Genomic DNA, 24,212 nt, shown 5'->3' on the forward strand with positions numbered 1-24,212 from the left:
TTTCCTAATTTAAGAAGGTATAGTGTGCATATTTGAATTAAAATTTTGGCAGGTTAGATTATGTAATTAAGAAAATAGAAATGCAGCCTGCAATTTTGTTTCACTGCCAATATTGAAACCTTATATAAGCTAACGGTTTAATGTAGAGACTCAGGGCTTGATTTTCGCGTCGAGTTACCTGCGGGTTTCCAGCGGGGGGGCCCCCGAAAATCCCGATATCCGGTCACGTGACCGGATCGCGCCGAAATCCCGCCCACTTCCGGGTACCGCGCTGACGTGCGGGGCTGCGCGCGCAAGCCCCGCTGGTGGGAATCCCGCAGGCAATTAAAGCCAGCGGGGTTCCACTTGAGAGTACTTACCTTGCTTGTTGAGGTCAGTTAATGAGCTGAATCAGCTGTCAAAAGAGGAAGTGTGGGATTTTGGGTTCAAGGCAGTGAGTTTCCCACACTGGGGGAAACAGTCTCTCTCCAACCAGGTGTGTTGCAGCCAGCAGCCTGTGGCAGGTGCCAAGGTGCACTCCACGGGGGAGAGCCCTCACCCACGCAGGAGGCCACCGCGTCACAAAGGGCAACCCTTGCCCTCCACCACCCCCCGCCAAGCCAGAGGACAGACCGACACGAAACCGCAGCCCTAGTGCGAGGAACCACCCACCTACCCTGCACAACCCCTCAGACCAACACCTGCCAGATGGGTGGTGCGTGGACACCCTCGGAGGACGAACAGCATGACCAGCCCCAGCAGCCTCGCAGTCCACGCCGTCCGCCGCAGAGACGTGGAGCCCCCCAACATGGTGTTGTTGCACGCCCACCTGCACAGCAGGAGGGAGGGCTACCGCTGGGAGAGACGCATCGCAGAGGGCACTACCCTCGCCGCAGGGTCCACAGACCGAGGCGCAGCTCCCCGGACCTCTCCGAGCAGCAGTGCACAGGGAGGCGCAGATTCGCTCGACATGTAGTCGTGGAGATCTGCAGCCTCTTTCATGCCGAGCTGCTCCTGGCTGGCCCCAGCACCAACTGCTTACCTGTCGCTGTCAAAGTCACCACTGCCCTCCACAACTTCTCCTCCGCATCCTTCCAGGGTGCAGCCGGCTACACCGCCGATGTCTCTCAGTCGTCTGCGCGGAAGAGCCCTGCAAATACACCTGCAACTACTCTGCAGTAACACGATGGGTGGCATCAGTGGTGGGTCCTCATAGTGATACCCAGGAGCGGGCATTATTGGACACAACGGACAGGATTCACGGAGACATGGCAGTGGTGGTGTCAATATAATGTGTGCTGTTTGTTGCTCTGAAATTCAATATAGGTAACACCCAGGACAAACCCTCAGACACCCTTGTGCACCCCCTTCATGCTCACGACACGTTTGCCTTACGCTGCCTACTGCACATATGTGATGCATGCCCTGTGGCTGCAGCACAGGTGGTGGCAGGTTGAGTGAGGCTGGCCGTGAGGGAGATGCACGAGAGGTTGAGTATGGGATGGAGCAATGAGATTGTATGAGGATTGGTTCGCGTGTTAGTGGCAGGATGAGTACTGGCGAGGTGAGTAGGTGCAGGTAAGATGAGGATGGGGTTTGAGTGGGTATGAAGGGTGATGTGACAGAGTAGTGTTGGCGGTGCCGAAGGAGATGTGGGGTGGGGGCAGTGTTGTGGCAGACGGAGTGTAGGGGAAAGACTTCGTGTTCTCACTGTGGCTGACCTACTGCGGTCATTGCAGCGCCTCCTGCACTGTATGCAGGTGGGCGATATGTTGGTGGCGCAGGTGACCCCCTCTGCCACCTCGAGCCAGGCCTTCTTGGTGGCAGAGGCAGGCCGCTTCCTCCCGCCCGCCGGGGGGAAGATCTGTGTCCTCCCCCTCCTCCTCACCCCATCTGATGATACCTGGGGTGAAGCATCATTAAACTGGGAGCAGCCTTCCCCCTGGGCTGCTCCATGCTGCAATTTGTCCCATTGGTTGCAGCATCTGTCAGTAGAGGACTGCCCCTTTAACTAGAGAGCCTCCAGCTGACAGATTGTACTGCGCATGCGCAGCCCGCCCGACGCGCAGACCAGCAGCGCGGACCCCGGAGGAGCAGGTAATTGATTCCTATTAGTGTGTTGCCTACTACGATCGCGCGGGCAACCCACTAATTTCGCCGAGCGTGTTGACCACGCTCCCGGAGGACCACCCGCTGGGAACCCGCAGGCCTGCTAAATTCGAGCCCTCAGTGTTAGCAGTAAGCAACCTCACTCAAAACAAATTTCAAATATACCTATACCTATAATCATATACCTATCTGTTTCATTGAAAAACAGTAGAAAATATTCTCTGATCAGTTTGAAGTAGTTGCATGATGTTTGCTAAGGACATAAATACAGTAAAGTATATTAAGATTTATATTAAACATATTATGTAGATGACATTTGTGATTTTTTTTTTGTTTAAATCTGGCAACTGGCCTTATTTAGATCGAGTTACCTGTTTCAGGGTTCCATTTTTCCTTTGTTACATATTTTCTTAAGTGATGTAAAACATTCCACTGTGCATGCAAAATTAGTTTCAAGGATTGCTTTGGAAAATGCTGAAGATTTCAGTAAGTGATGCATGTATAGTGTCTTTCTCAGTGCAATCTGTATCAAGATTGATATTTCTCCTTGTCTTTAATACCTACAGACCAGGTTTGTTTACCCCTGACATGGCCTTTGAAACTATTGTGAAGAAACAGATTGTGAAACTCAAGGAACCTTGCCTAAAGTGTGTGGATTTGGTTATCCAAGAATTAATACATACAGTTAGACAGTGTAGCTGTAAGGTAAAGAACTCCCCAACTTTTATTTTGTACATATTTGTTGGCAAATATAGTGATATAACCGATATTTTAACATGCAGTGGAGTAAATATCCTAATCAGTGCAGTAACATAGTACAATATCATTGCAGTATGAGTCATGTAAATCCACGGGTATGTGCTACCAGGGAGCTTGTCGCTGACCTCCTTTACTGAGTTTCCTCGGGCAATAAATGCCTCTCCTAACGTTATATAAAGCAATCCATAATTAGTGGTGTATGTCCAAGTAGAAACACATCTTTGGGTTCAGCTCACTTTGAGAAATCATTCAAGATTGCCCTTCTGTCTTGCAGTGTCATATTAACTCCTTGATGTGTTATTGCAACTCGTTATCTTTTATCATTTTGTGTGTGTGTGTGTGTGTATATATAATGCAGCTAATAACTTAATATGTCACCTGTAGAAACAGTCAATTAGTATTCTTACAGAAAACCTGAGATAAATTTGTAACCTTTACCTATATCAAACATGATGTGGAGATGCCGGTGATGGACTGGGGTTGACAATTGTAAACAATTTTACAACACCAAGTTATAGTCCAGCAATTTTATTTTAAATTCACAAGCTTTCGGAGATTTTCTCCTTCCTCAGGCAAATGTTTCAAGATCTCCTTGAAGCCTACGCATTTATACATATTGAACAATAATACATGGTGTTTACAGACTGCCCCTGCAACTGCCCGTTGCCAAGGCAATCACCGTGTTCAGACAGAGAGGTGTTACCTGCAGAACCTCCGAATACACATTCAACAAAAAAACAAACAGGGAAAAAAAACAGAGAAAAAAAAACACAGAGAGAGGCAGAAACATCCGGAAGGCAGAGAGAGCCAGCAAATGACCCATTATATTAAAAACAGATAACATTTGTTCGCTGGTGGGGTAACGTGTAGCGTGACATGAACCCAAGATCCCGGTTGAGGCCGTCCTCATGGGTGCGGAACTTGGCTATCAATTTCTGCTCGACGATTTTGCGTTGTCGTGTGTCTCGAAGGCCGCCTTGGAGTACGCTTACCCGAAGGTCGGTGGATGAATGTCCATGACTGCTGAAGTGTTCCCCGACTGGGAGGGAACCCTCCTGTTTGGCGATTGTTGCGCGGTGTCCGTTCATCCGTTGTCGCAGCGTCTGCATGGTCTCGCCAATGTACCATGCTCTGGGGCATCCTTTCCTGCAACGTATGAGGTAGACAACGTTGGCTGAGTCACAGGAGTATGAACCATGCACCTGGTGGGTGGTGTCATCTCGTGTGATGGTGGTATCTGTGTCGATGATCTGGCATGTCTTGCAGAGGTTACCGTGGCAGGGTTGTGTGGCGTCGTGGACGCTGTTCTCTTGAAAGCTAGGTAGTTTGCTGCGAACGATGGTCTGTTTGAGGTTGGGTGGCTGTTTAAAGGCGAGTAGTGGAGGTGTGGGGATGGCCATAGCGAGGTGTTTGTCCTCATTGATGACATGTTGAAGGCTGCGGAGAACATGGCGTAGTTTCTCCGCTCCGGGGAAGTACTGGACGACAAAGGGTACTCTGTTGGTTGCGTCCCGTGTTAGTCTCCTGAGGAGGTCTATGCGATTTTTTGCTGTGGCCCGTCGGAACTGTCGATCGATGAGTCGAGCGTCATATCCCGTTCTTACTAGGGCGTCTTTCAGCGTCTGTAGGTGTCCATCGCGTTCCTCCTCATCTGAGCAGACCCTGTGTATTCGCAGGGCCTGTCCATAGGGGATGGCCTCTTTGACGTGGTTAGGGTGGAAGCTGGAAAAGTGGAGCATCGTGAGGTTGTCCGTGGGCTTGCGGTAGAGTGAGGTGCTGAGGTGCCCGTCTTTGATGGAGATTCGTGTGTCCAAGAAAGAAACTGATTCTGAGGAGTAGTCCATGGTGAGCTTGATGGTGGGATGGAACTTGTTGATGTTATCGTGTAGTCTCTTTAGTGATTCCTTGCCGTGGGTCCATAGAAAGAAAATGTCGTCGATGTATCTGGTGTATAGTGTTGGTTGGAGGTCTTGTGCAGTGAAGAAGTCCTGCTCGAACTTGTGCATGAAAATGTTGGCGTATTGGGGTGCGAATTTGGTCCCCATGGCTGTTCCGTGTGTTTGGGTAAAGAACTGGTTATCGAAGGTGAAGACATTGTGATCCAGGATGAAGCGGATGAGTTGTAGGATGGCTTCCGGAGATTGGCTGTTGTTGGTGTTGAGTATTGATGCTGTCGCAGCGATGCCGTCATCGTGGGGGATACTGGTGTATAGTGCCGAGACGTCCATCGTGGTGAGAAGTGTTCCTGGTTCAACTGGTCCGTGGGTACTGAGTTTTTGTAGGAAGTCTGTAGTGTCACGACAGAAGCTGGGGGTTCCCTGTACGATGGGTTTCAGGATGCCCTCGATGTATCCAGAGAGGTTCTCACACAGGGTTCCGTTGCCTGATACGATGGGACGTCCGGGTGTGTTGGCTTTGTGTATCTTTGGGAGGCAGTAGAAGTCTCCCACGCGGGGATTACGTGGGATGAGAATGCGTAGGATGCTTTGAAGGTCTGGATCGAAGGTCTTGATCAGTTTGTTGAGCTGGTGGGTGTGTTCTTTGGTCGGATCTGCGGGTAACCGTCTGTAGTGTTCCTGGTTGTCCAGTTGTCGGTATGCTTCTTTGCAATAGTCTGTTCTGTTCTGTATGACTATGGCTCCTCCTTTGTCCGCTGGTTTGATGACGATGTTGCGGTTGGTCTTGAGAGCGTTGATGGCGTTGCGTTGTGCTCGGGTGACATTCTGGACTGTCTTCTGAGTGCGGCTGATGAATCTGGCATTGACGCATTTCCTGACAGCTTGAGCATACATGTCCAGCTGAGGGCAGCGACCCTCCGGAGGAGTCCAGTTTGACTCTTTCCTCTTCGGTTGCTGTACCGCGGATCCCTCTGTCTGCTGTTCCGGATCGTCGATTGTCTCATTGGGTTCGCTGCTGAAATCTTGGGGTTTGTGGTAGAATTCCCGGAGCCTCATTCTCCTGATGAATTCCTCTGTGTCCGCCGCGAGACTAGTGGGGTCCATTTTGGTAGTGGGGCAGAAATTGAGCCCTCGGCTGAGAACTTCGATTTCGTCTGGTTGAAGGGTGTGGTCGGATAAATTGACAATAGACTTCCCTGTGGTTGCAACCGTGGTACCAGGGGAAGCTTGGTCGTTGCTGGTGGTGATGCCGAGTTTCTCAAGCTTCCTGCTCTTGGTTTTCATGTAGGCAGCGTAGTTCCGTTGCCTCGTCTGTTTGGCGGTATAACGTAGCTGGTCTGCTGTGTCCTGAGTACAGGTTGAGAGTATGGACTCTATCTTGGTTTCGAGGTTGTGGCGTCTGCTGTAGAGTTGGTGTATGAGATGGTTGCGGAGTGTGCGAGAGGTACGGCGGCAGAGTCTCTCAGCGTAATCCGAGTTGTATGTGGACTTGAGTGGGTTCGTGATCTGGAGTCCTTTCGGGATCTTGTCTGCTTTCTTGCAGCTCTGTAAAAACTTGATGTCTGTGTCTAAATGCGCGATCTTCTTGGATATCCTTTCCACTGTGAGCCGGCAGTTTGTCTTGAGGCTCTTCACAAAAGCATAATCAGACCAAAATGGGTGTAAAAGAAGGAGCTATGAGGAGGGGTAACTAAAAGCTTGGTCAAAGAGGTAGGTTTTAAGGAGAGTCTTAACAGAGGAGAGAGAGATGGAGAGGTTTAGGGAGGAAATTCCAAAGCGGAGGACCTAGGCAGTGTGATATCACCGCCAAGCCCAATTCTGAATTCTCCTAACAAGTATGTTTTCCAGCATGGGTCAATGAATAGCATTCAAGAGTAGGAATCCTTGCTGATTTTTTTTTCTCTGCCTCCTTAGCTTAGGATAATTGTAATGTCCCAATTGTTGTCACTGCTGAGATCTGCCAACTCGGCACAGACCAATTGAGATATAAATTGAATAACTCTGTCAGGATATTTTTGCTTGATACTATACCTATCAGGCATTGGAATGTTAATTTTCATATACATTTTAATAGCCAAATCAATCTTCAGTGAATTTGAATCAAGTTCAGTATTTTATGTTAGTGGTTGTTGTCATGATCTCTGTTGAAATTCAAGGAGTTAATCATAATCAATTTGATAGTCACAATATTGTGTTTTACTTGGTACCCTCACCAATGTATAAAAACAATTTCAGTAGAATTAGACTAAATTAGATAGGTAGAGTTGTTTTTGAGAATGTTGAGATTAATACAAAAAATTGGATATAAAATGTATATGAAAACTAACATTCCAATGCCTGATAGGATATTTTTGCTTAACATTACATTTTCTATAAGGTGCTATGAATTTTACAGTAGGAAAAGAAGAGTAAGGATGGCACATCACATCGTCACAGGACAAATCATCAAAAATCTTACAAATAGAATAGTCAGTGTTGAGCTAATCATTTTAAAAAGGTTATAGGTTTTAATTTCTATTAATTAATTAGCAATGTGGTGGTCAGGGATAACCTTAATTGACTGTTGACTAAAATAATTACTAGGCAGGGGACTGTGATTAATCAAATGCAAGCCACACAACTGAAACACAAATCAAACTGTCATTTGTGTTTTAGTAATTTTACTGTTAAAATACTGTTAATATTTGCCTTGTGTTTTTGAACAAGTACCTGTGATCACATCTAGTCAATCAGAGATTGTCTGTTCCATTCCTGAGCTGCTGAGGCTGCCCTCCCCACACTTTGCCTGGGAGTGTTAGCAGTGACCCCAAGGCTATCAACTGAACCAATTCAATAGCCAGGTGAAGTTATTTACATTATAGATGTAATTATATTTTCATTACATCTGTGGAAATTTCATAATTTCAAGCTTCAAGGCAAATTTGAAAGCAGAGTTCTGTGTCCTATTGTATGTTATATTTTGGAAATAGCCACTACTGATCTGAAAATTTCTTAGTTTATCTACACTAGTCCACTCAATAGATATCTGCTACTTCACTTAAAATTTCATATAGCCTGTGTGCAGCAAAAGTGAAAGTAAAATCCAGCTGCCTCCACTATCCCTGAGCACAGTGGCAGTTTCTCTGTGACCACTGATGTTATCCATGCAGATATTCCTCAGGCTGCAATCATAGTGAAGTGAATAGTGACGAGGACTCTGCCATCCTCTGTAAATGTGTTGTATTATGATCTAGAGGTGTCAGCAACTTCTACAAAAGACGCTGCTCGTTTTGAGAGCCCTACTAACCTCTCAAGAACACAATCATTAAAGCTCCTGTTTCTACTCTCTGCCAAACCTCCTGCAGTAATCCTGCAATTTTGGAATCCCAAAAATGGTCAATAGCATAGTTGCTGAGGAAGTATACTGCATATTATTGATTAATATTACTGCAACTCAATTGGAAAACAACACCCTGTGCGGAAACTTGCTTTCTGTGGTGACTCATTTCCTGGTTATGAAATGCTGACAAGGCAAAAGCCTTGCTTTCTTGGTTTACCCCATCTTGTGGTGGCACACCAAATTGTGAATGAAGAGAACTATAAAATCATTTAAGCTGTTACTTTCACCTAGCATTTGTTTTGCTGTAGACCTTCACTGGGAACTAAAACGTATTAAATACTGTTTTCTATTCATGCATATTAAAGAACAGATGTTCTGTTTTCTTTATACATACAAATGATCGACCTTTCTATTCCACTTTGGATGATAACGTTTTATGAATTTATTTCTCATTGTAAGCATCTGATGTGTCATCTGTTGAATCCATTACTATAATTTTCACAGATATTTAATTTCAACTTAAGGGATCACGTTTTGCAAAACTGTGGTGAATCTACCCTCTAGATGGCATTGTAACAGGCCATCTATCAACCCTGGGATTTAATTCATTGAGGAAAATTAAAGTACAGTGGTTTAGATTTAATTAGGGCAGGTGAAAAAGCTATTTGGGCATCTTGAGCTTTTCTGCAAAAGTTATGTGCTGAAGAACATTGAAATTATTTGATATTTAGCACACAGATGGCAACCTACAACAGTTGCAAAAGCTAACACACAACTTCAAAAGAGCTGACACAGAAGTTGACAGCTTAGAAAAATCACGTACAGCTGAAAAACAGTCCTGGATGCGGTAGCCTAGTAGTTATGGTACTGGACTGGCAACCCTGAGGTCGTGAGTTCCAATCCTGCCATGGCAAGATGTGAAATTGAATTCAATAAATCTTGTAGTTTGTGGGCTAGCCTCCAAAAAATAACCATGAAAATTTCTGGATTGTCTTAAGAACCCAATTAGATGACTAATGTTGTTCAGGGAGAGGAATCTTCCACCTTATCTGGTCTGGCCTACAGGTGACTCCAGTCCCACACTACATGGTTGTCTCTTAATATCCTTTGAAGTGACCGAGCAAGCCACTCAATTGTAAACAATCGCTACTTAGTTCAAAAATAAGGTAAGGATCTGATGGGATCTATTGGAGGAGACCCAGGCATTGTATAAGGACAAAACTTGGCCAATCTTAGTCTGGTCAAACCTGCAAAGTCCTCCACACTAACATCTGGGGACTGGTGCCAAAGTTGAGAGAGCTGTCCCACAAACTACTTGAGCAACAGCTTTACTCAGAGTCATATCTATCAGCCTACATCCCAGACTTCTCCATTATCATCCCTGTAGCATATGCCTAACAGAAATGGGGTGCAGTGGTATTCAGTTGAGTGGAAATAGCTCTGGAATTTCTGAACATAGACTCTGGGTGAATTGAAGACTCATGATTTCAGGTCAATCATACTCAAGGAAACCTCCAGTTGGTTGTCACCTATTTCTCTTCTCTTTCCCTCCCCCTCCCCGCCTCCAGTTGACACATCAGTATCCCTCCATGTTGAATATTGCTTGGAGGAAACCCTGAGACAAGCAAGGATACTTTGAGTAGGGGATTTCAATTTCCAGCACCAAGTGTTTTGGTAGTAGCACCACTGCCCAAGCCGGCTGAGTTTTGAAGGACATAGCTGCCAGCCTCAGCCTGTGTCAGCTGGTGTGGAAACCAACATGAGGAAGTAATCTACTTGATATCACTCTCACCAACCTACCTGTTGTTGACACATTTGTCCACAACAGTATTGATGAGTGACCACTGCACAGTCCTTGTCTCTGGTCTTCATAGTGAGGACATCCTCCATTGTGTAGTTTGGCACTACCAACAAGCTAAGAGGGACAGATCTAGCAGCCCAAAACTGGGCATCCATGAGGCACTGTGGCCATCAGCAGAATTGTATGCCACCACAATCTATAGCCTCATAGCCTGGCACATCCCACACTCCTCAATCACTATCAAGCCAGGAGACTCACTCTGATTCAAAAGAGAGTGTAGAAGAACATGCCCGGAGCAGCACTAGGCATACCTTAGAATGAGGTACCAACCTAGGTGAAGTGTTTGCAAACATCTTCAGCCAAAAGGGATAAGCGGACAATCCTATACTGCCTCCTCGCAAGGTCCCTTTCATCATAGATGCCAGTGTCCAGCCAATTCGGATCATTCCGTGTGACAGTAAGTAGCGGCTGAGTGCACTGGACACAGTAAAAGTTATGGATTCTGGGAACATCTCGGCTGTAACGCTGAAGACCTGTCCACTAGAGTTAACTGCTCCCCTAGCCAAGCTGTTCTAGTGCACATATGTCCTATCCACAAACCACAGGATAAATCTAACCTAGCTAATTGCCGCTCTGTTGGTCTCCCAAACACGATAAAGTGATGAAAAGTTGTTAATAGTGCCAGCAAACAGCAATTACTTTCCAATAACCTGCTTACTGACACTCAGTTGAGGTTCTGTCAGGACCACTTGTCTCCAGAGCTCATCACAGCCCTCATCCAGACATGGATGTGAGAGATTCTAAGCTGTGCACCCTTGTGTCCTCATGTAACCAGTGTCTAGCTTGTGTGTTACTTTCTGAGCTCAGTGACTGCAAATCCACAGCAATTAGGAGCTCAAGTGATAAAAATCCAAGTTTTGTGGACTTATAAAAGAGACTTTGCAAACAGCTCCTGCATCATTTCAGTAGTCCTTTGTGTGTTCTGCTCTATGCACAAGGAGTTCAGAAGAGTTGTTGTACACCTACAGGATTGAAATGAAAGGAAGCAACGGTTTGCAATGCTTGATGACTTTTACATCAGAATAGGCTAAAAAGATATGTACTGGCCAATGGAAGTCAGTGAATTGTTTATTCTTACCATCGAATTTGGCACTATCCATCTCAAGGCATGAAGAAATGATCTGTCAGGTGGATTATAATAGACGGCACTCAGCCAGACTAGTAAATAGAAGCTATTACATAATATTTGAAGGACTTATCATTTCGACTGAAGCCACACTTTCATCCCACGCAATGATATGCTAAATGGATCATCAATCGAGGCCACATGGGTTAAGCTAAGAAATAAAAAAGAGGCAGTCACACTGCTAGGAGTGTACTATAGACCCCAGAATAGCGAAAGGGAGATAGAAGTATAAATATGTAGGCAAATTTCTGAGTGCAAAAATAAGAGGGTAATAATAGTAGGGGACTTCAACTACCCTAACATCAACTGGGATTCAAACAGTGTGAGGGGCACAGAGGGGGCGAAATTCGTGATCGGTGTCCAGGAGAACTTTTTTAGCCAGTACGTGACAAGCCCAAGAGGGGATGCAATTCCAGATTTAGTCCTGGGAAATGAAGATGGGCAAGTGGATAAAGTGGCAGTGGGTGACCACATTGGGGATAGTGATCACAGTTCAGTTAGTTTTAGCATTATTATGGAAAAGGACAGAGTTAAATCAGGAGTAAACATTTTAAAATTGGGGGAAGGCAAATTTTACAGAACTAAGAGGTAATTTGGCAGAAGTGGACTGCACACAACTACTTGAGGAGAAATCAGTGGCAAGCCAGTGGGAGGCACTAAAAAGTGAAATTCTACGGGTACAATGCAGACACGTCTCCTCAAAGAAAAAGGGTGGCATTGCCAAATTTAGAGCCCTCTGGTTGTCTAGAAGTATACGAGGCAAGATAAAGCAGAAAAAGAAAGCTTATGACTGTCACAGAAAACTAAATACTGCAGAAAGCCTAGAGGAGTATAGAAAGTGCAGGGATGACGTAAAAAAGGAAATAAGGAAAGCAAAGAGAGGGCACGAAAAAATATTAGCTAGTAAGATTAAAGAAACCCAAAGATGTTTTATCAGTACATTAAGAACAAGAGGATAGCTAAGGAAAAGGTGGGACCTAACAGGGATGATAAGGGTAACTTGTATGTAGAAGCAGAGGATATGAGTAGAGTTTTAAATGAAAATTTTGTCTCCGTATTCACAAAGGAAAGGGATGATCCAGACGTAGTAGTTAGAGGAGCGGTGTGAAATATTGGATAAGGTAAACATAACGAGAGAGGAAATACTAGAGGGACTGGAATCCTTGAAAGTTGATAAGTCACCAGGGCCGGATGGAATGTTTCCTAGGCTGTTGACGGAAGACAGGGAGGAAATAGCGGATGCTCTGAGGATCATTTTCCAATTCTCACTAGATACAGGGTAGGTACCGGAGGACTGGAAGACTGCAAATGTAGTACCATTGTTTAAAAAGGGTACGAGGGAAAGGCCGAACAATTATAGGCCGGTCAGTCTTACCTCAGTGGTGGGCAAACTATTAGAATCAATACTGAGGGATAGGATAAACTGTCATCTGGAAAGGCATGGTTTAATCAGGGATAGTCAGCATGGATTTGTTCAGGGAAGGTCATGCCGTACAAATCTGATTGAGGAAGTGACAAGGAGGATTGATGAGGGTAGTGCAGTGGATGTTGTCTACATGGATTTTAGTAAGGCATTTCACAAGGTCCCACATTTCAGACTGGTCAGAAAGGTAAAAGCCCATGGGATACAGGGTATTGTGGCGAATTGGATCCAAAATTGGCTCAGTAACAGGAAACAAAGGGTAAAAGTCGATGGATGTCTTTGCGAATGGAAATCCGTTTCCAGTGGTGTGCCACAATGCTCATTGTTGGGTCCCTTGCTGTTTGTGGTATATATTAATGATTTGGACTTGAATGTAGGGGGCATGATTGGCAAATTTGCAGACGACACAAAAATTAGCCGTGCAGTTGATGATGAAGAGGATAGCTGTAGGCTCCAAGAAGATATCAATGGGTTAGTGGAGTGGGCGGAAAAGTGACAAATGGAGTTCAACCTGGAGAAGTGTGAGGTAATGCACTTAGGGAGGGCAAACAGTAAATGGGAATACGCAGTAAACGGGAATATATTGAGAGGGGTAGAGGAAGTGAGAGACCTTGGAGTGCATGTGCACAGGTCCCTGAAGGTGGCAGTACAGGTAGACAAGGTTGCGAAGGCGGCATATGGAATGCTCTCCGTTATTAGCCGAGGTATAGAATACAAAAGCAGGGATGTAATGATGGAACTGTATAAAACGCTGGTAAGGCCACAGCTGGAGTACTGTGCGCAGTTCTGGTCACCACATTACAGGAAGGACGTAATTGCTGTGGAGAGAGTGCAGAGAAGATTTACAAGAATGTTGCCAGGGCTTGAAAATTGCAGCTACGAGGAGAGATTGTATAGGCTGGGGTTGTTTTCCTTGGAGCAAAGGAGGCTGAGGGGAGACTTGATTGAGGAGCACAAAATTATGAGGGTCCCAGATAGAGTAGACAGGAAGTACCTGTTTCCCCTAGCGGAGAGTTCAAGAACTAGAGGTCATAGATTTAGGCTGATTGGCGGAAGGATTAGAGGGGACATGAGGAAAACCTTTTTTACCCGGAGGGTGGTGGGTATATGGGATTCGCTGCCCGCATGGTGGTAGAGGCAAGGACCCTCAACTCTTTTAAAAAGTACCTGGACCTGCATATAACGTGCTGTAAGCCCCAGGGCTACGGACCGGGTGCTGGAAGGTGGGATTAGAATGGGCACCTGGTTGTTTTTCGAGCCGGCGCAGACACGATGGGCCAAATGGCCCCCTTCTGTGCTGTATCTTTTCTGTGGTTCTTTCTATTAATCCACTTCGTACTTTTTGTACCATATGAGTGATGTTACAAGCTGTGTTTCAAAATATAAGATAATTGACTGATGTGCAAGGCAGTAAGATATTGAGGGGATTATGATGACGTAAGAAATTGAGTGAAGCTTGAGTTGGTTACTGATTGTTAACTGAAGCTGCTAGGAGATGCCCAATAGCATGGTGCCAAACCTTGCAGACCAGAAAATCCCAGTTTCAATGAAGAATGATCACCCAACCAAACTACCAGTGGGCAGTGCACTCCAATGGGATTGTACCCCAGCAAGAAACAAGTGCCTTCAGGAGAGGAGGGGGATGTTGGCAAAAAATCCCCCCATATGTTCATTTGTTATTCTTTACAACATAAAATCAAAGCAATTGGCAGGTAGGGCTGTTGGGACCGAGGGTTGGAGTTGAGCAGAGCGTATGGAAGTGAAATTAAATTATCCCTTTGCAACCTGACTCAAGGACCGGATACAGATTTAGATAGTTATCTGATGTTATAATTAGATGCTGTACAGTGCATTCTGTCATTTTATGGTATCAAATAAACTCCAGTACTTTTGATGCTACTTGCTAGTAACCTAAGACATTGCAGGATTTCACTGCTTCAACTCAGTCAAAGGGAAACTCTTCTAATAATTTAGGAAGGTCACATTTGGACTTGTGATATGAACAGCATAAAGGAGTTTATGGCACTTGTAACCTCGTGGAATAATATGAATCTCACCATGCATCACTAACCCACCCGTATTTGCGATGACATGCCATTGACTTTAGGCTTTGTGGTTGTTACCGTAATATACAAGGTTTTCTCTTGTTATTTTGATTCAAACTGTATTTAACAAAAGAACTACAGCCCTCAATGCAGCAGACAGTCGACTTTTAGCTTGAGAGTACAATTTATAGCTCGCTTCAGTGCAAAACTTAGCCACACTGGAAATGGAACTTTTTTTCTTTGATTACTGTACTGAGTGCTGTTCAGTCGGGCATGGTACAGTTTACCTCAGTATGTTGCTAAATAAAGGGCGATTTTGTACTACAGAATAGCCCACTGAGGATCAGTCACTGTTAGCAGCTGTCTGTAGCAACAGTGACCTTTTCAGACAGCCTACTACAGTTGGACCAGAATGCACATTTTCAGCAAAAAGATTTTGGCAGTTTGAATATGCCCCCAACTAAATTAGTAGAATTTATATCACATTACTTCAAAGAGCTTTTTTTTAAAAGAAAGGTAAGACAGGTTTTGGGACAAATACAAAGTTCCCATTTCAGCCACTGGGAATAATATGAATGGAGGACAGAAATGCAAACTGTCGACTCAAACATGGTCCGTGGGCAACCACAGGGGCAAGTTTTGTTTTTCATTGATGTGCGTTGATACACAATGCACACAAAACTTTGGTACCATTTCAGATATATTCCTCACATGAGGAACAGGAATCTCAATGCTTTGAGACCTGTACTGAACAACTACTAAGCACACCCCTGCAACTTTATACCATGAGTTCATTGCAGATTCTAGCCCATCCCTGTAGATGCTTCGCTCAACGGCACTTAAAACGAGTTCATCAGCAACCATATCTAGGATTTATTGACTTCATGCAACACACCCTTCCTCAACGCTACCCATAATATGACCTCACAAAGAGATTATTTCATCACTGACCAACCTCTGACAGTGAGAAAAAAACTGAAAATGGCTGACCTCGAGTTGCTCTTTTTTTGGGTGCGCAGTGGAAGAACGTGCGAGTTGTTGCCCAAAAGTCTGAGCCAGGCATCATCCCTCCTGGCTGGAGAGATTACTTTTCACACATTGTAGAGTATACTCTCATTCAGAGAATAAGTATTCCATTAAAAACCAAGTATATTTTTGGAACATAGAATTCAAGTATCATAGAAATTATTTTTTACATTGTAAATTACAGCCATCAGTTCTCTAATAAGCAGCAACCACCAGAAGGTAGTGGGGAAAGTGCAGGTAAACATACAATAATTCAAATGCCAGCATGTAATAAGCCCCAGTTACCATTTTCTGCACCTTTCTTTTATTTTAAATGTTGGCCCATGGTGTCCTCTGAGTAACCTGGTTGTCTCAAGATATTTCACTGCTTTTAATAATTGTAACAATGGGGGGAATTTTAACTCCCAAGAAAGCATGGGTAGAATTGATTTTTCGAGCGGGGCCACAACCCGGCTCCAACTTCCAGGTTTAACGGAGACCAGTTTGGATGTGTGCGAGTAACCTCCTCGCCGCAGTTGGGACCTTATTTAGGTCAGGCGGGCGGGTAGTTATCTCATCAATTAAAGTCCCTGTGCAATGTTAAGTAGGTGTTTCTCAATTGAATGTAACTGAACTTTAAATTTAACGTCTCCAGCATGGGTTTCCTGGGGCTCCTGAATCTCGCCAGTAAAACGGAGGCGAGACATAGGTTAGGCAGAGTGTTCTAGTGTTTACACAGTTTTTTCAAAACTTTAGAATCTTTCAAACTGACAAGAACAGGATGGGGGTGGGGAGCGCAAAGAATGTATTCGAGAGGACATCTGAGGAAGCATTACCCACTTGAGAGGGTCTACCGGCAGAGGCTGATTTTCCTCGACCTACCTGAAGAGCAGTGCCTACACAGGCTCAGTGCGAGACATCTCTAGGGTGTGTCAGTTGTATGCACATAAATGTATAAGGCAGGTGACGGATGGCTTGTTTGCCCAGGCGTCCACTTACGTGAACTTCCCCTGCGACAATAATAGCCAGAATGAGCAGGCAGTCGGTTTTGCCTCTCTGGCTGGCTTCCCACAGATGCAGAGTGCAATCAATTGCACACGTGGCAATTCGAGGACCACCACATGAGTGAAGAATTTTCATCAATTTTTTTTATTCATTCATGGGATGTGGGCGTCGCTGGCAAGGCCAGCATTTATTGCTCATCCCTTATTGCCCTTGAGAAGGTGGTGGGTATCTGCCTTCTTAAACCACAACAGTCCGTGTGGTGAAGGTTCTCCCACAGTGCTGTTAGGTCGGGAGTTCCAGGATTTTGACCCAGCGACGACGAAGGAACGGCGATATAATTCCAAGTCAGGACGGTGTGTGACTTGGAGGGGAACATACAGGTGATGGTGTTCCTATGTGCCTGCGTGTCCTCCTAGGCGGTAGAGGTCGCGGGTTTGGGAGGTGCTGTCGAACAGCTGCATTGGTGAATTGCTGCAGTGCATCCTGTAGATGGTGCACACCGCAGCCACGGTGAGCGGGTGGTGAAGGGAGTGAATGTAGTGGATGGGGGATGGCAGATTGGAGGTGGTCATTGCCTGGCACTTGTCTGGCACGAATGTTACTTGCCACTTATCAGCCCAAGCCTGAATGTTGTCCGGGTCTTGCTGCATGCGGGCACTTCATTATCTGAGGGGTTGCACATGGAACTGAACACAGTGCAATCATCAGCCATTTCTGACCTTAGGATGGAGGGAAGGTCATTGATGAAGCAGCTGAAGATGGTTGGGCCTAGGACACTGCATTGAGGAACACCTGCAGCAATGTCCTGGGGCTGAGATGATTGGCCTCCAACAGCCACTACCATCTTCCTTTATGCTAGGTATGACTCCAGCCACTGGAGAGTTTTCCCCCTGATTCCCATTGACTTCAATTTTACTAGGGCTTCTTGGTGCCACACTCGGTCAAATGCTGCCTTGATGTCAAGGGCAGTCACTCTCACCTCACCTCTGGAATTCAGCTCTTTTGTCCACGTTTGGACCAAGGCTGTAATGAGGTCTGGAGCCGAGTGGTCCTGGCGGAACCCAAACTGAGCATCGGTGAGCAGGTTATTGGTGAGTAAGTGCTGCTTGATAGCACTGTCGACGACGCCTTCCATCACTTTGCTGATGATTGAGAGTAGACTGATGGGGCGATAATTGGCTGGATTGGATTTGTCCTGCTTTTTGTGGACAGGACATACCTGGGCAATTTTCCACATTGTCGGGTAGATGCCAGTGTTGTAGCTGTACTGGAACAGCTTGGCTAGAGGCGTGGCTAGTTCTGGAGCACATCTTCAGCACTAAAGTGCAGGTAACATTTGCGCCAGACAAGTGCCAGGCAATGACCATCTCCAACAAGAGAGAGTCTAACCACCTCCCCTTGATATTCAACGGCATTACCATTGCCGAATCCCCCACCATCAACATCCTGGGGGTCACCATTGACCAGAAACTTAACTGGCCCAGCCATATAAATACTGTGGCTACAAGAGCAGGTCAGAGGCTGGGTATTCTGTGACAAGTGACTCCCCTCCTGGCTCTCCAAAAGCCTTTCCACCATCTACAAGGCACAAGTCAGGAGTGTGATGGAATACTCTCCACTTGCCTGGATGAGTGCAGCTCCAACGACACTCAAGAAGCTCGACACCATTCAGGACAAAGCAGCCCACTTGATTGGCACCCCATCCACCACCCTAAACATTCACTCCCTTCACCACCGGCGCACAGTGGCTTCAGTGTGTACCATCCACAGGATGCACTGCAGCAACTCGCCAAGACTTCTTCGACAGCACCTCCCAAACCCGGGACCTCTACCACCTAGAAGGACAAGAGCAGCAGGTACATGGGAACAACACCACCTGCATGTTCCCCTCCAAGTCACACACCATTCCGACTTGGAAATATATCGCTGTTCCTTCATCGTCGCTGGGTCAAAATCCTGGAACTCCCTTCCTAACAGCACTATGGGAGAACGTTCACCACACGGACTGCAGCAGTTCAAGAAGGCGGCTCACCACCACCTTCTCAAGGGCAATTAGGGATGGGCAATAAATGCCGGCCTCGCCAGCGATGCCCACATTCCATGAACGAATAAAAAAAAACATAGGTAACGGAGCATTTGATGTATGTTATAATGATCACCAGAAACTTCTGACAACATTTCGAACCAGCAGCTTGTATTTAAGGAGAGAATTTTGTCTGCGTACAATATATGAAGATAGAAATTGAAATTTAGTCTGGATTTTTTTCACTATTTGAAAGCTTAAAAGATAGTTTGTCAGGTAAAGCCCAGTTAGCTCTTAACTGATGGTTGAATCATTTCCATCTGTAGAAAATATTTTTTTACAAAGTAAAGTTTTTTAAAAATTAGTTTGAGTATCATTCCTTTATTTAGCATGTTATAGCATGCTTTCTCATGGTAATAATAACATGGCTCACACATCAGGATGCAATCATTTTTAACTTTATTGCTGTGAATAATTGGCTTTCTGTGTGGAATTACATGAACAAGCATGGAATCCAATGTTTAATGAGTATTATGGACCTATTGTTACAAACCATTAGTAGGGTAAACATTCACGTTAATAATTTAAATAAATGAAAGCTCTGCTGTATCTTTACAGCTGGGTAGGTACCCAAAACTGCGAGAGGAGACGGAGAGAATTGTTTCCAGCTACATACGAGAAAGAGAGGAAAGGACAAAGAACCAGGTTAACACATTATTTTTACAAAATTCTCAAATAAAAATACATTATTTAGAGATTGTCAGTAAAGTATTTACCTCACATCATTAGGTCCCAGCAACAGCTGTTATTCCAACCTTCTTACTAGTTCCATCCATAGTTGGGTGTCCCAAAATAGGTCAAACCAACAACCATAACACTGATATTTCATTTGGCCTTGACTCCCATCAGAAAGGTGAAATGTACTTAACAGAAGCTGTGGAAGAGTTTTTGCTGTTTGCCTACTTGCTTAGCTAGAGAACTGAGGTTGAGTGTATCAATGAGGGTTAAAACTTTGAAATTTTTGTTCTCATCTTTTTTAGGTGTTGTTACTGATTGATATCCAGTTGTCTTATATCAACACTAACCACGAAGACTTCATCGGGTTTGCAAAGTAGGTATCCAGTTAAAATCTCCCAATGATGATTTTAAGTTTGCAAATCAAGTAAAGGGGAGAGTTATAGAACAAAGAGATCTAGGAGTACAGGTTCATAGCTCCTTGAAAGTGGAGTCACAGGTGGATAGGATGGTGAAGAAGGCATTCGGCATGCTTGGTTTCATTGGTCAGAACATTGAATACAGGAGTTGGGATGTCTTGTTGAAGTTGTACAAGACATTAGTAAGGCCACACTTGGAATACTGTGTACAGTTCTGGTCACCCTATTATAGAAAGGATATTATTAAACTAGAAAGAGTGCAGAAAAGATTTACTAGGATGCTACCGGGACTTGATGGTTTGACTTATAGGGAGAGGTTGGATAGACTGAGACTTTTTTCCCTGGAGAGTAGGAGGTTTAGGGGTGATCTTATAGAAGTCTATAAAATAATGAGGGGCATAGATAAGGTAGATAGTCAAAATCTTTTCCCAAAGGTAGGGGAGTCTATAATGAGGGGGCATAGATTTAAGGTGAGAGGGGAGAGATACAAAAGGGTCCAGAGGGGCAATTTTTTCACTCAAAGGGTGGTGAGTGTCTGGACCGAGCTGTCAGAGGCAGTAGTAGAGGCGGGTACAATTTTGTCTTTTAAAAAGCATTTGGACAGTTACATGGGTAAGATGGGTTTAGAGGGATATGGGCCAAGTGCAGGCAATTGGGACTAGCTTAATGGTATAAACTGGGCGACATGGACATGTTGGGCCGAAGGGCCTGTTTCCATGTTGTAAACTTCTATGATTGTATGATTTCAACCCCATGGCTAAAATCAAACATTGTACAATTCACAACATGTAAACATGAGGTAGTAGGATGTAACATCGTCTTGAAATTCAGATAATGATCACGAACCAAGTAATCTTTGCTGTTGGCTTATAATGTCACCCAAATCCCTCTATTGTGTTGCATCCATTTAACATAGTACAACTACATCAATTTTTTAAAAATTGAATGTAAAAGACTTTTAACCACTAGTCAATTTTCTATGCTGTTGCACACCTTGAGAGTTCAGTTTTGGGAAATATTCAAGCTAGGAAAGTGGTACAGAAATGAGGCAGAAGGTGTCAAAGGTTTGAGTTCCGAGGAAAGATGGAAGAACTTGGGGTTGTTCAACTTTGAAAGGAGATGACTGAGAGGAAATCTTATAGAAGTTTCCAAGCTATTAAATGACATAGATAAGGTTAATCTGGAGCAGTACTTCAAGGTGTGCCAGAATACTAGAACAAGGGGAAACAGAACATAACAACATAAGAAATAGGAGCAGGAGTAGGCCATACGGCCCGTCCAGCCTGCTCCACCATTCAATAAGATCATGGCTGATCTTTGACCTCAACTCCACTTTCGCACCCAATCCCCACATCCCTTGATTCCCTTAGAGTCCAAAAATCTATCGATCTCAGCTTTGAATAGACTCAGCGACTGAGCACCCACAGCCCTCTGGGGTAGAGAATTCCAAAGATTCACAACCTTCTGAGTGAAGAAATTTCTCCTCATCTCAGTCCTAAATGGCTAACCCTTTATCCTGAGACTATGCCCCCTAGTTCTAGGCACTCCAGAGAGGGCAAACAGCCTCTCAGCATCTACCCTGTCAAGCCCGCTCAGAATCTTTTATGTTTCAATGAGATCACCTCTCTTTCTTCTAAACTCCAAAGGGTATAGGCCCATTCTATTCAATCTCTGCTCATAGGACAACCTTCTTATCCCAGGAATCAATCTCGTGAACCTTCATTGAACTGCCTCTAAAGCAAGTATATCCTTCCTTAGGTAAGGAGACCAAAACTCTACACAGTACTCCAGGTATGGTCTCACCAAAGCCCTGTACAATTGCAGCAAGACTTCCTTACTCTTGTACTGCAACCCCTTGCAATAAAGGCCAACATACCATTTGCCTTCCTAATTGCTTGCTGTATCCGCATGTTAACTTTATTTTTCGTGTGCAAGGACACCCAAATCCCTCTGAACACCAACATTTAATAGTTTTTCACCATTTAAAAAATATTCTGTTTTTCTATTCTTCCTACCAAAGTGAATAATCTCACATTTCCCCACATTATACTCCATCTGCCACCTTCTTGCCCACTCACTTAACCTGTCTATATCCCTTTGCAGACTCTTTGGCCAGGCTTTTGACCCAGAACCAGGAAGGGGGCTGGGGGGGTTGAATTGCGGACGGGAAACCCGGAAGTACGAGTTTCCTGGATGTCCTTACGATTTTGACGTAAGGATGTCTTTTATTTTTTTTTTTGGTTTGCCGTCCGATTAGCTGGCCTGATTGATAGGCTGGCCTCAGTCGGATGGGAACAGAGCAAGGAAGAGGACGCGAAAAGGTAAGTCTTCATGTAAGTCTTTGTATGGATGGGGGTGGGGAGGCATGGGGGTACCTGGGACAACGATGGGCATAGGGGTCATAGGGGAGTCAGTCATGGGGGGAGGGATTGGGGGTCCGTCACTGGGCCGGGGGTGGGGGGAGTCGGGATGGGGGGTCCTTGATCGTTGGTGGGGTGGGTGGGGGGAATCGGTGATCGTGGGGATGGATCCGCAATCGTTGGGGGGGTCACTGCAGGTGGGCTTGTTGGACCTGGGGGAAGCACTTCTGCTCCTCCAGGTCCACAAGCTGTGCCAGAAAGGCACCTACCTGCAGTTTCGGGCCTTCTCGCCTCCTCTCGTGTGGCGTGAAGGAGAAGGCTCGGGAGCCCCGGCCCCTAGAGCTTGCAATCGCAAAACCTTTTAAAATGGAGGCCCGCAGCCTCCTTGAAAGTTATTAATGACCAACCCATTCTAGAACGGTCCCAGTGGATTGGAAGATAACAAATGTGACCGCGCTATTCAAGAAAGGAGGGAGAGTGAAAACAGGGAACTACAGGCCAGTTAGCCTGACATCAGTCGTCAGGAAAATGCTGGAATCCATTATTAAGAAAGTGGTAACTGGGCACTTAGAAAATCATAATATGGTTAGGCAGAGTAAACATGGTTTTATGAAAGGGAAATCGTGTTTTACAAATTTATTAGAGTTTTTTGAGGATGTAACTAGCAGGGTAGATAAAGGGGAACCAGTGGATGTCGTATATTTGGATTTTCAAAAGGCATTCGATAAGGTGCCACATAAAAGGTTGTTACACAAGATAAGGGCTCATGGGGTTGGGGGTAACATATTTGCATGGATAGAGAATTGGTTAACAGACAGAAAACAGAGAGTAGGGATAGACGGGTCATTTTCAGGCTGGCAGGCTGTAACTTGTGGGGTGCCGCAAGGATCGGTGCTTGGGCCTCAGCTATTTACCATCTACGTTAATGACTTAGATGAAGGGAGTGTAATGTATCCAGGTTTGCTGACGATACAAAGCTAGGTGGGAAAGTAAGCTGTGCGGAGGACACAAAGAGTGTGCAAGGGGATGTAGACAGATTAAGTGAGTGGGCAAGAAGGTGGCAGATGGAATATAATGTGGGGAAATGTGAGGTTATTCACTTTGGTAGGAAGAATAGAAAAACAGAATATTTTTTAAATGGTGAGAAACTATTAAATGTTGGTGTTCAGAGAGACTTGGGTGTCCTCATACAAGAAAGACAAAAAGTAAGCATGCAGGTCTAGCAAGCAATTAGGAAAGCAAATGGAATGTTGGCCTTTATTGCAAGAGGGTTGGAGTACAAAAGTAAGGAAGTCTTATGACAGTTGTATAGGGCTTTGGTGAGACCTCACCTGGAGTACTGTATAGTTTTGGCCTCCTTATCTAAGGAAGGATATACTTGTCTTAGAAGCGGTGCAGCGAAGGTTCACTAGATTAATTCCTGGGATGAGAGGGTTGTCCTATGAGGAGAGATTGAGTAGAATGGGCCTATACTCTCTGGAATTTAGAAGAATGAGAGGTGATCAAATTGAAACATATAAGATTCTGAGGGGGCTTGAAAGGGTAGATGCTGAGAGGTTATTTCCCATGGCTGGAGAGTCTAGAACTAGGGGGCATAGTCGCAGGATAAGGGGTCGGCCATTTAAGACTGAGATGAGGAGGAATTTCTTCACTCAGAGGGTTGTGAATCTTTGGAATTCTCTACTCGAGGACTGTGGATGCTGAGTCGTTGAATATATCCAAGGCTGAGATAGACAGATTTCTGGACTCTAGGGGAATCAAGGGATATGAGGATCGGGCAGGTAAGTGGAGTTGAGGTAGAAGATCAGCCTTGATCTGATTGAATGGCGGAGCAGGCTCGTGGAGCCATGTGGCCTACTCCTGCTCCTATTTGTTACGTTCTTATCTTCTTATGTTAATCCGCCTCCTGGGAGTGGGTTGGTTGCCCGCCCCTTGTCCTGCCCTGGTGAAAACTGGAAATGGGCGGGCTGGGGGCGGGTCTCAAATTGTTGCAATTTTCAATGCCCCTCCGCCTCCAACCCACCCATTTTTCACAGTTAAAATTCTGCCCTTTGTGTCCTCCGCACAGTTTACTTTCCCACCTAGCTTTATATCATAAGCAAACTTGGATACATTACACTCGGTCCCTTCATCTAAGTCATAAATT

At 45.1% G+C, this 24,212-nt stretch overlaps 1 protein-coding gene across 3 annotated transcripts in view; it reads left to right on the forward strand.

The window, feature by feature from the left end:
• dnm3a (dynamin 3a) overlaps nt 1-24,212 on the forward strand; it is a 240,778-nt gene that overhangs the window by 101,067 nt on the left and 115,499 nt on the right. For all 3 annotated transcript variants that reach the window (XM_067990705.1, XM_067990707.1, XM_067990706.1), the window contains exons 10-12: nt 2,655-2,793; nt 19,171-19,257; nt 19,593-19,663. In XM_067990705.1, coding sequence (XP_067846806.1) covers nt 2,655-2,793; nt 19,171-19,257; nt 19,593-19,663 — 297 coding nt within the window. The remainder of the gene's footprint in view (nt 1-2,654; nt 2,794-19,170; nt 19,258-19,592; nt 19,664-24,212) is intronic.

Source organism: Heptranchias perlo, chromosome 9 (assembly GCF_035084215.1).
Source record: "Heptranchias perlo isolate sHepPer1 chromosome 9, sHepPer1.hap1, whole genome shotgun sequence".
Lineage (NCBI taxonomy): Eukaryota > Metazoa > Chordata > Chondrichthyes > Hexanchiformes > Hexanchidae > Heptranchias > Heptranchias perlo.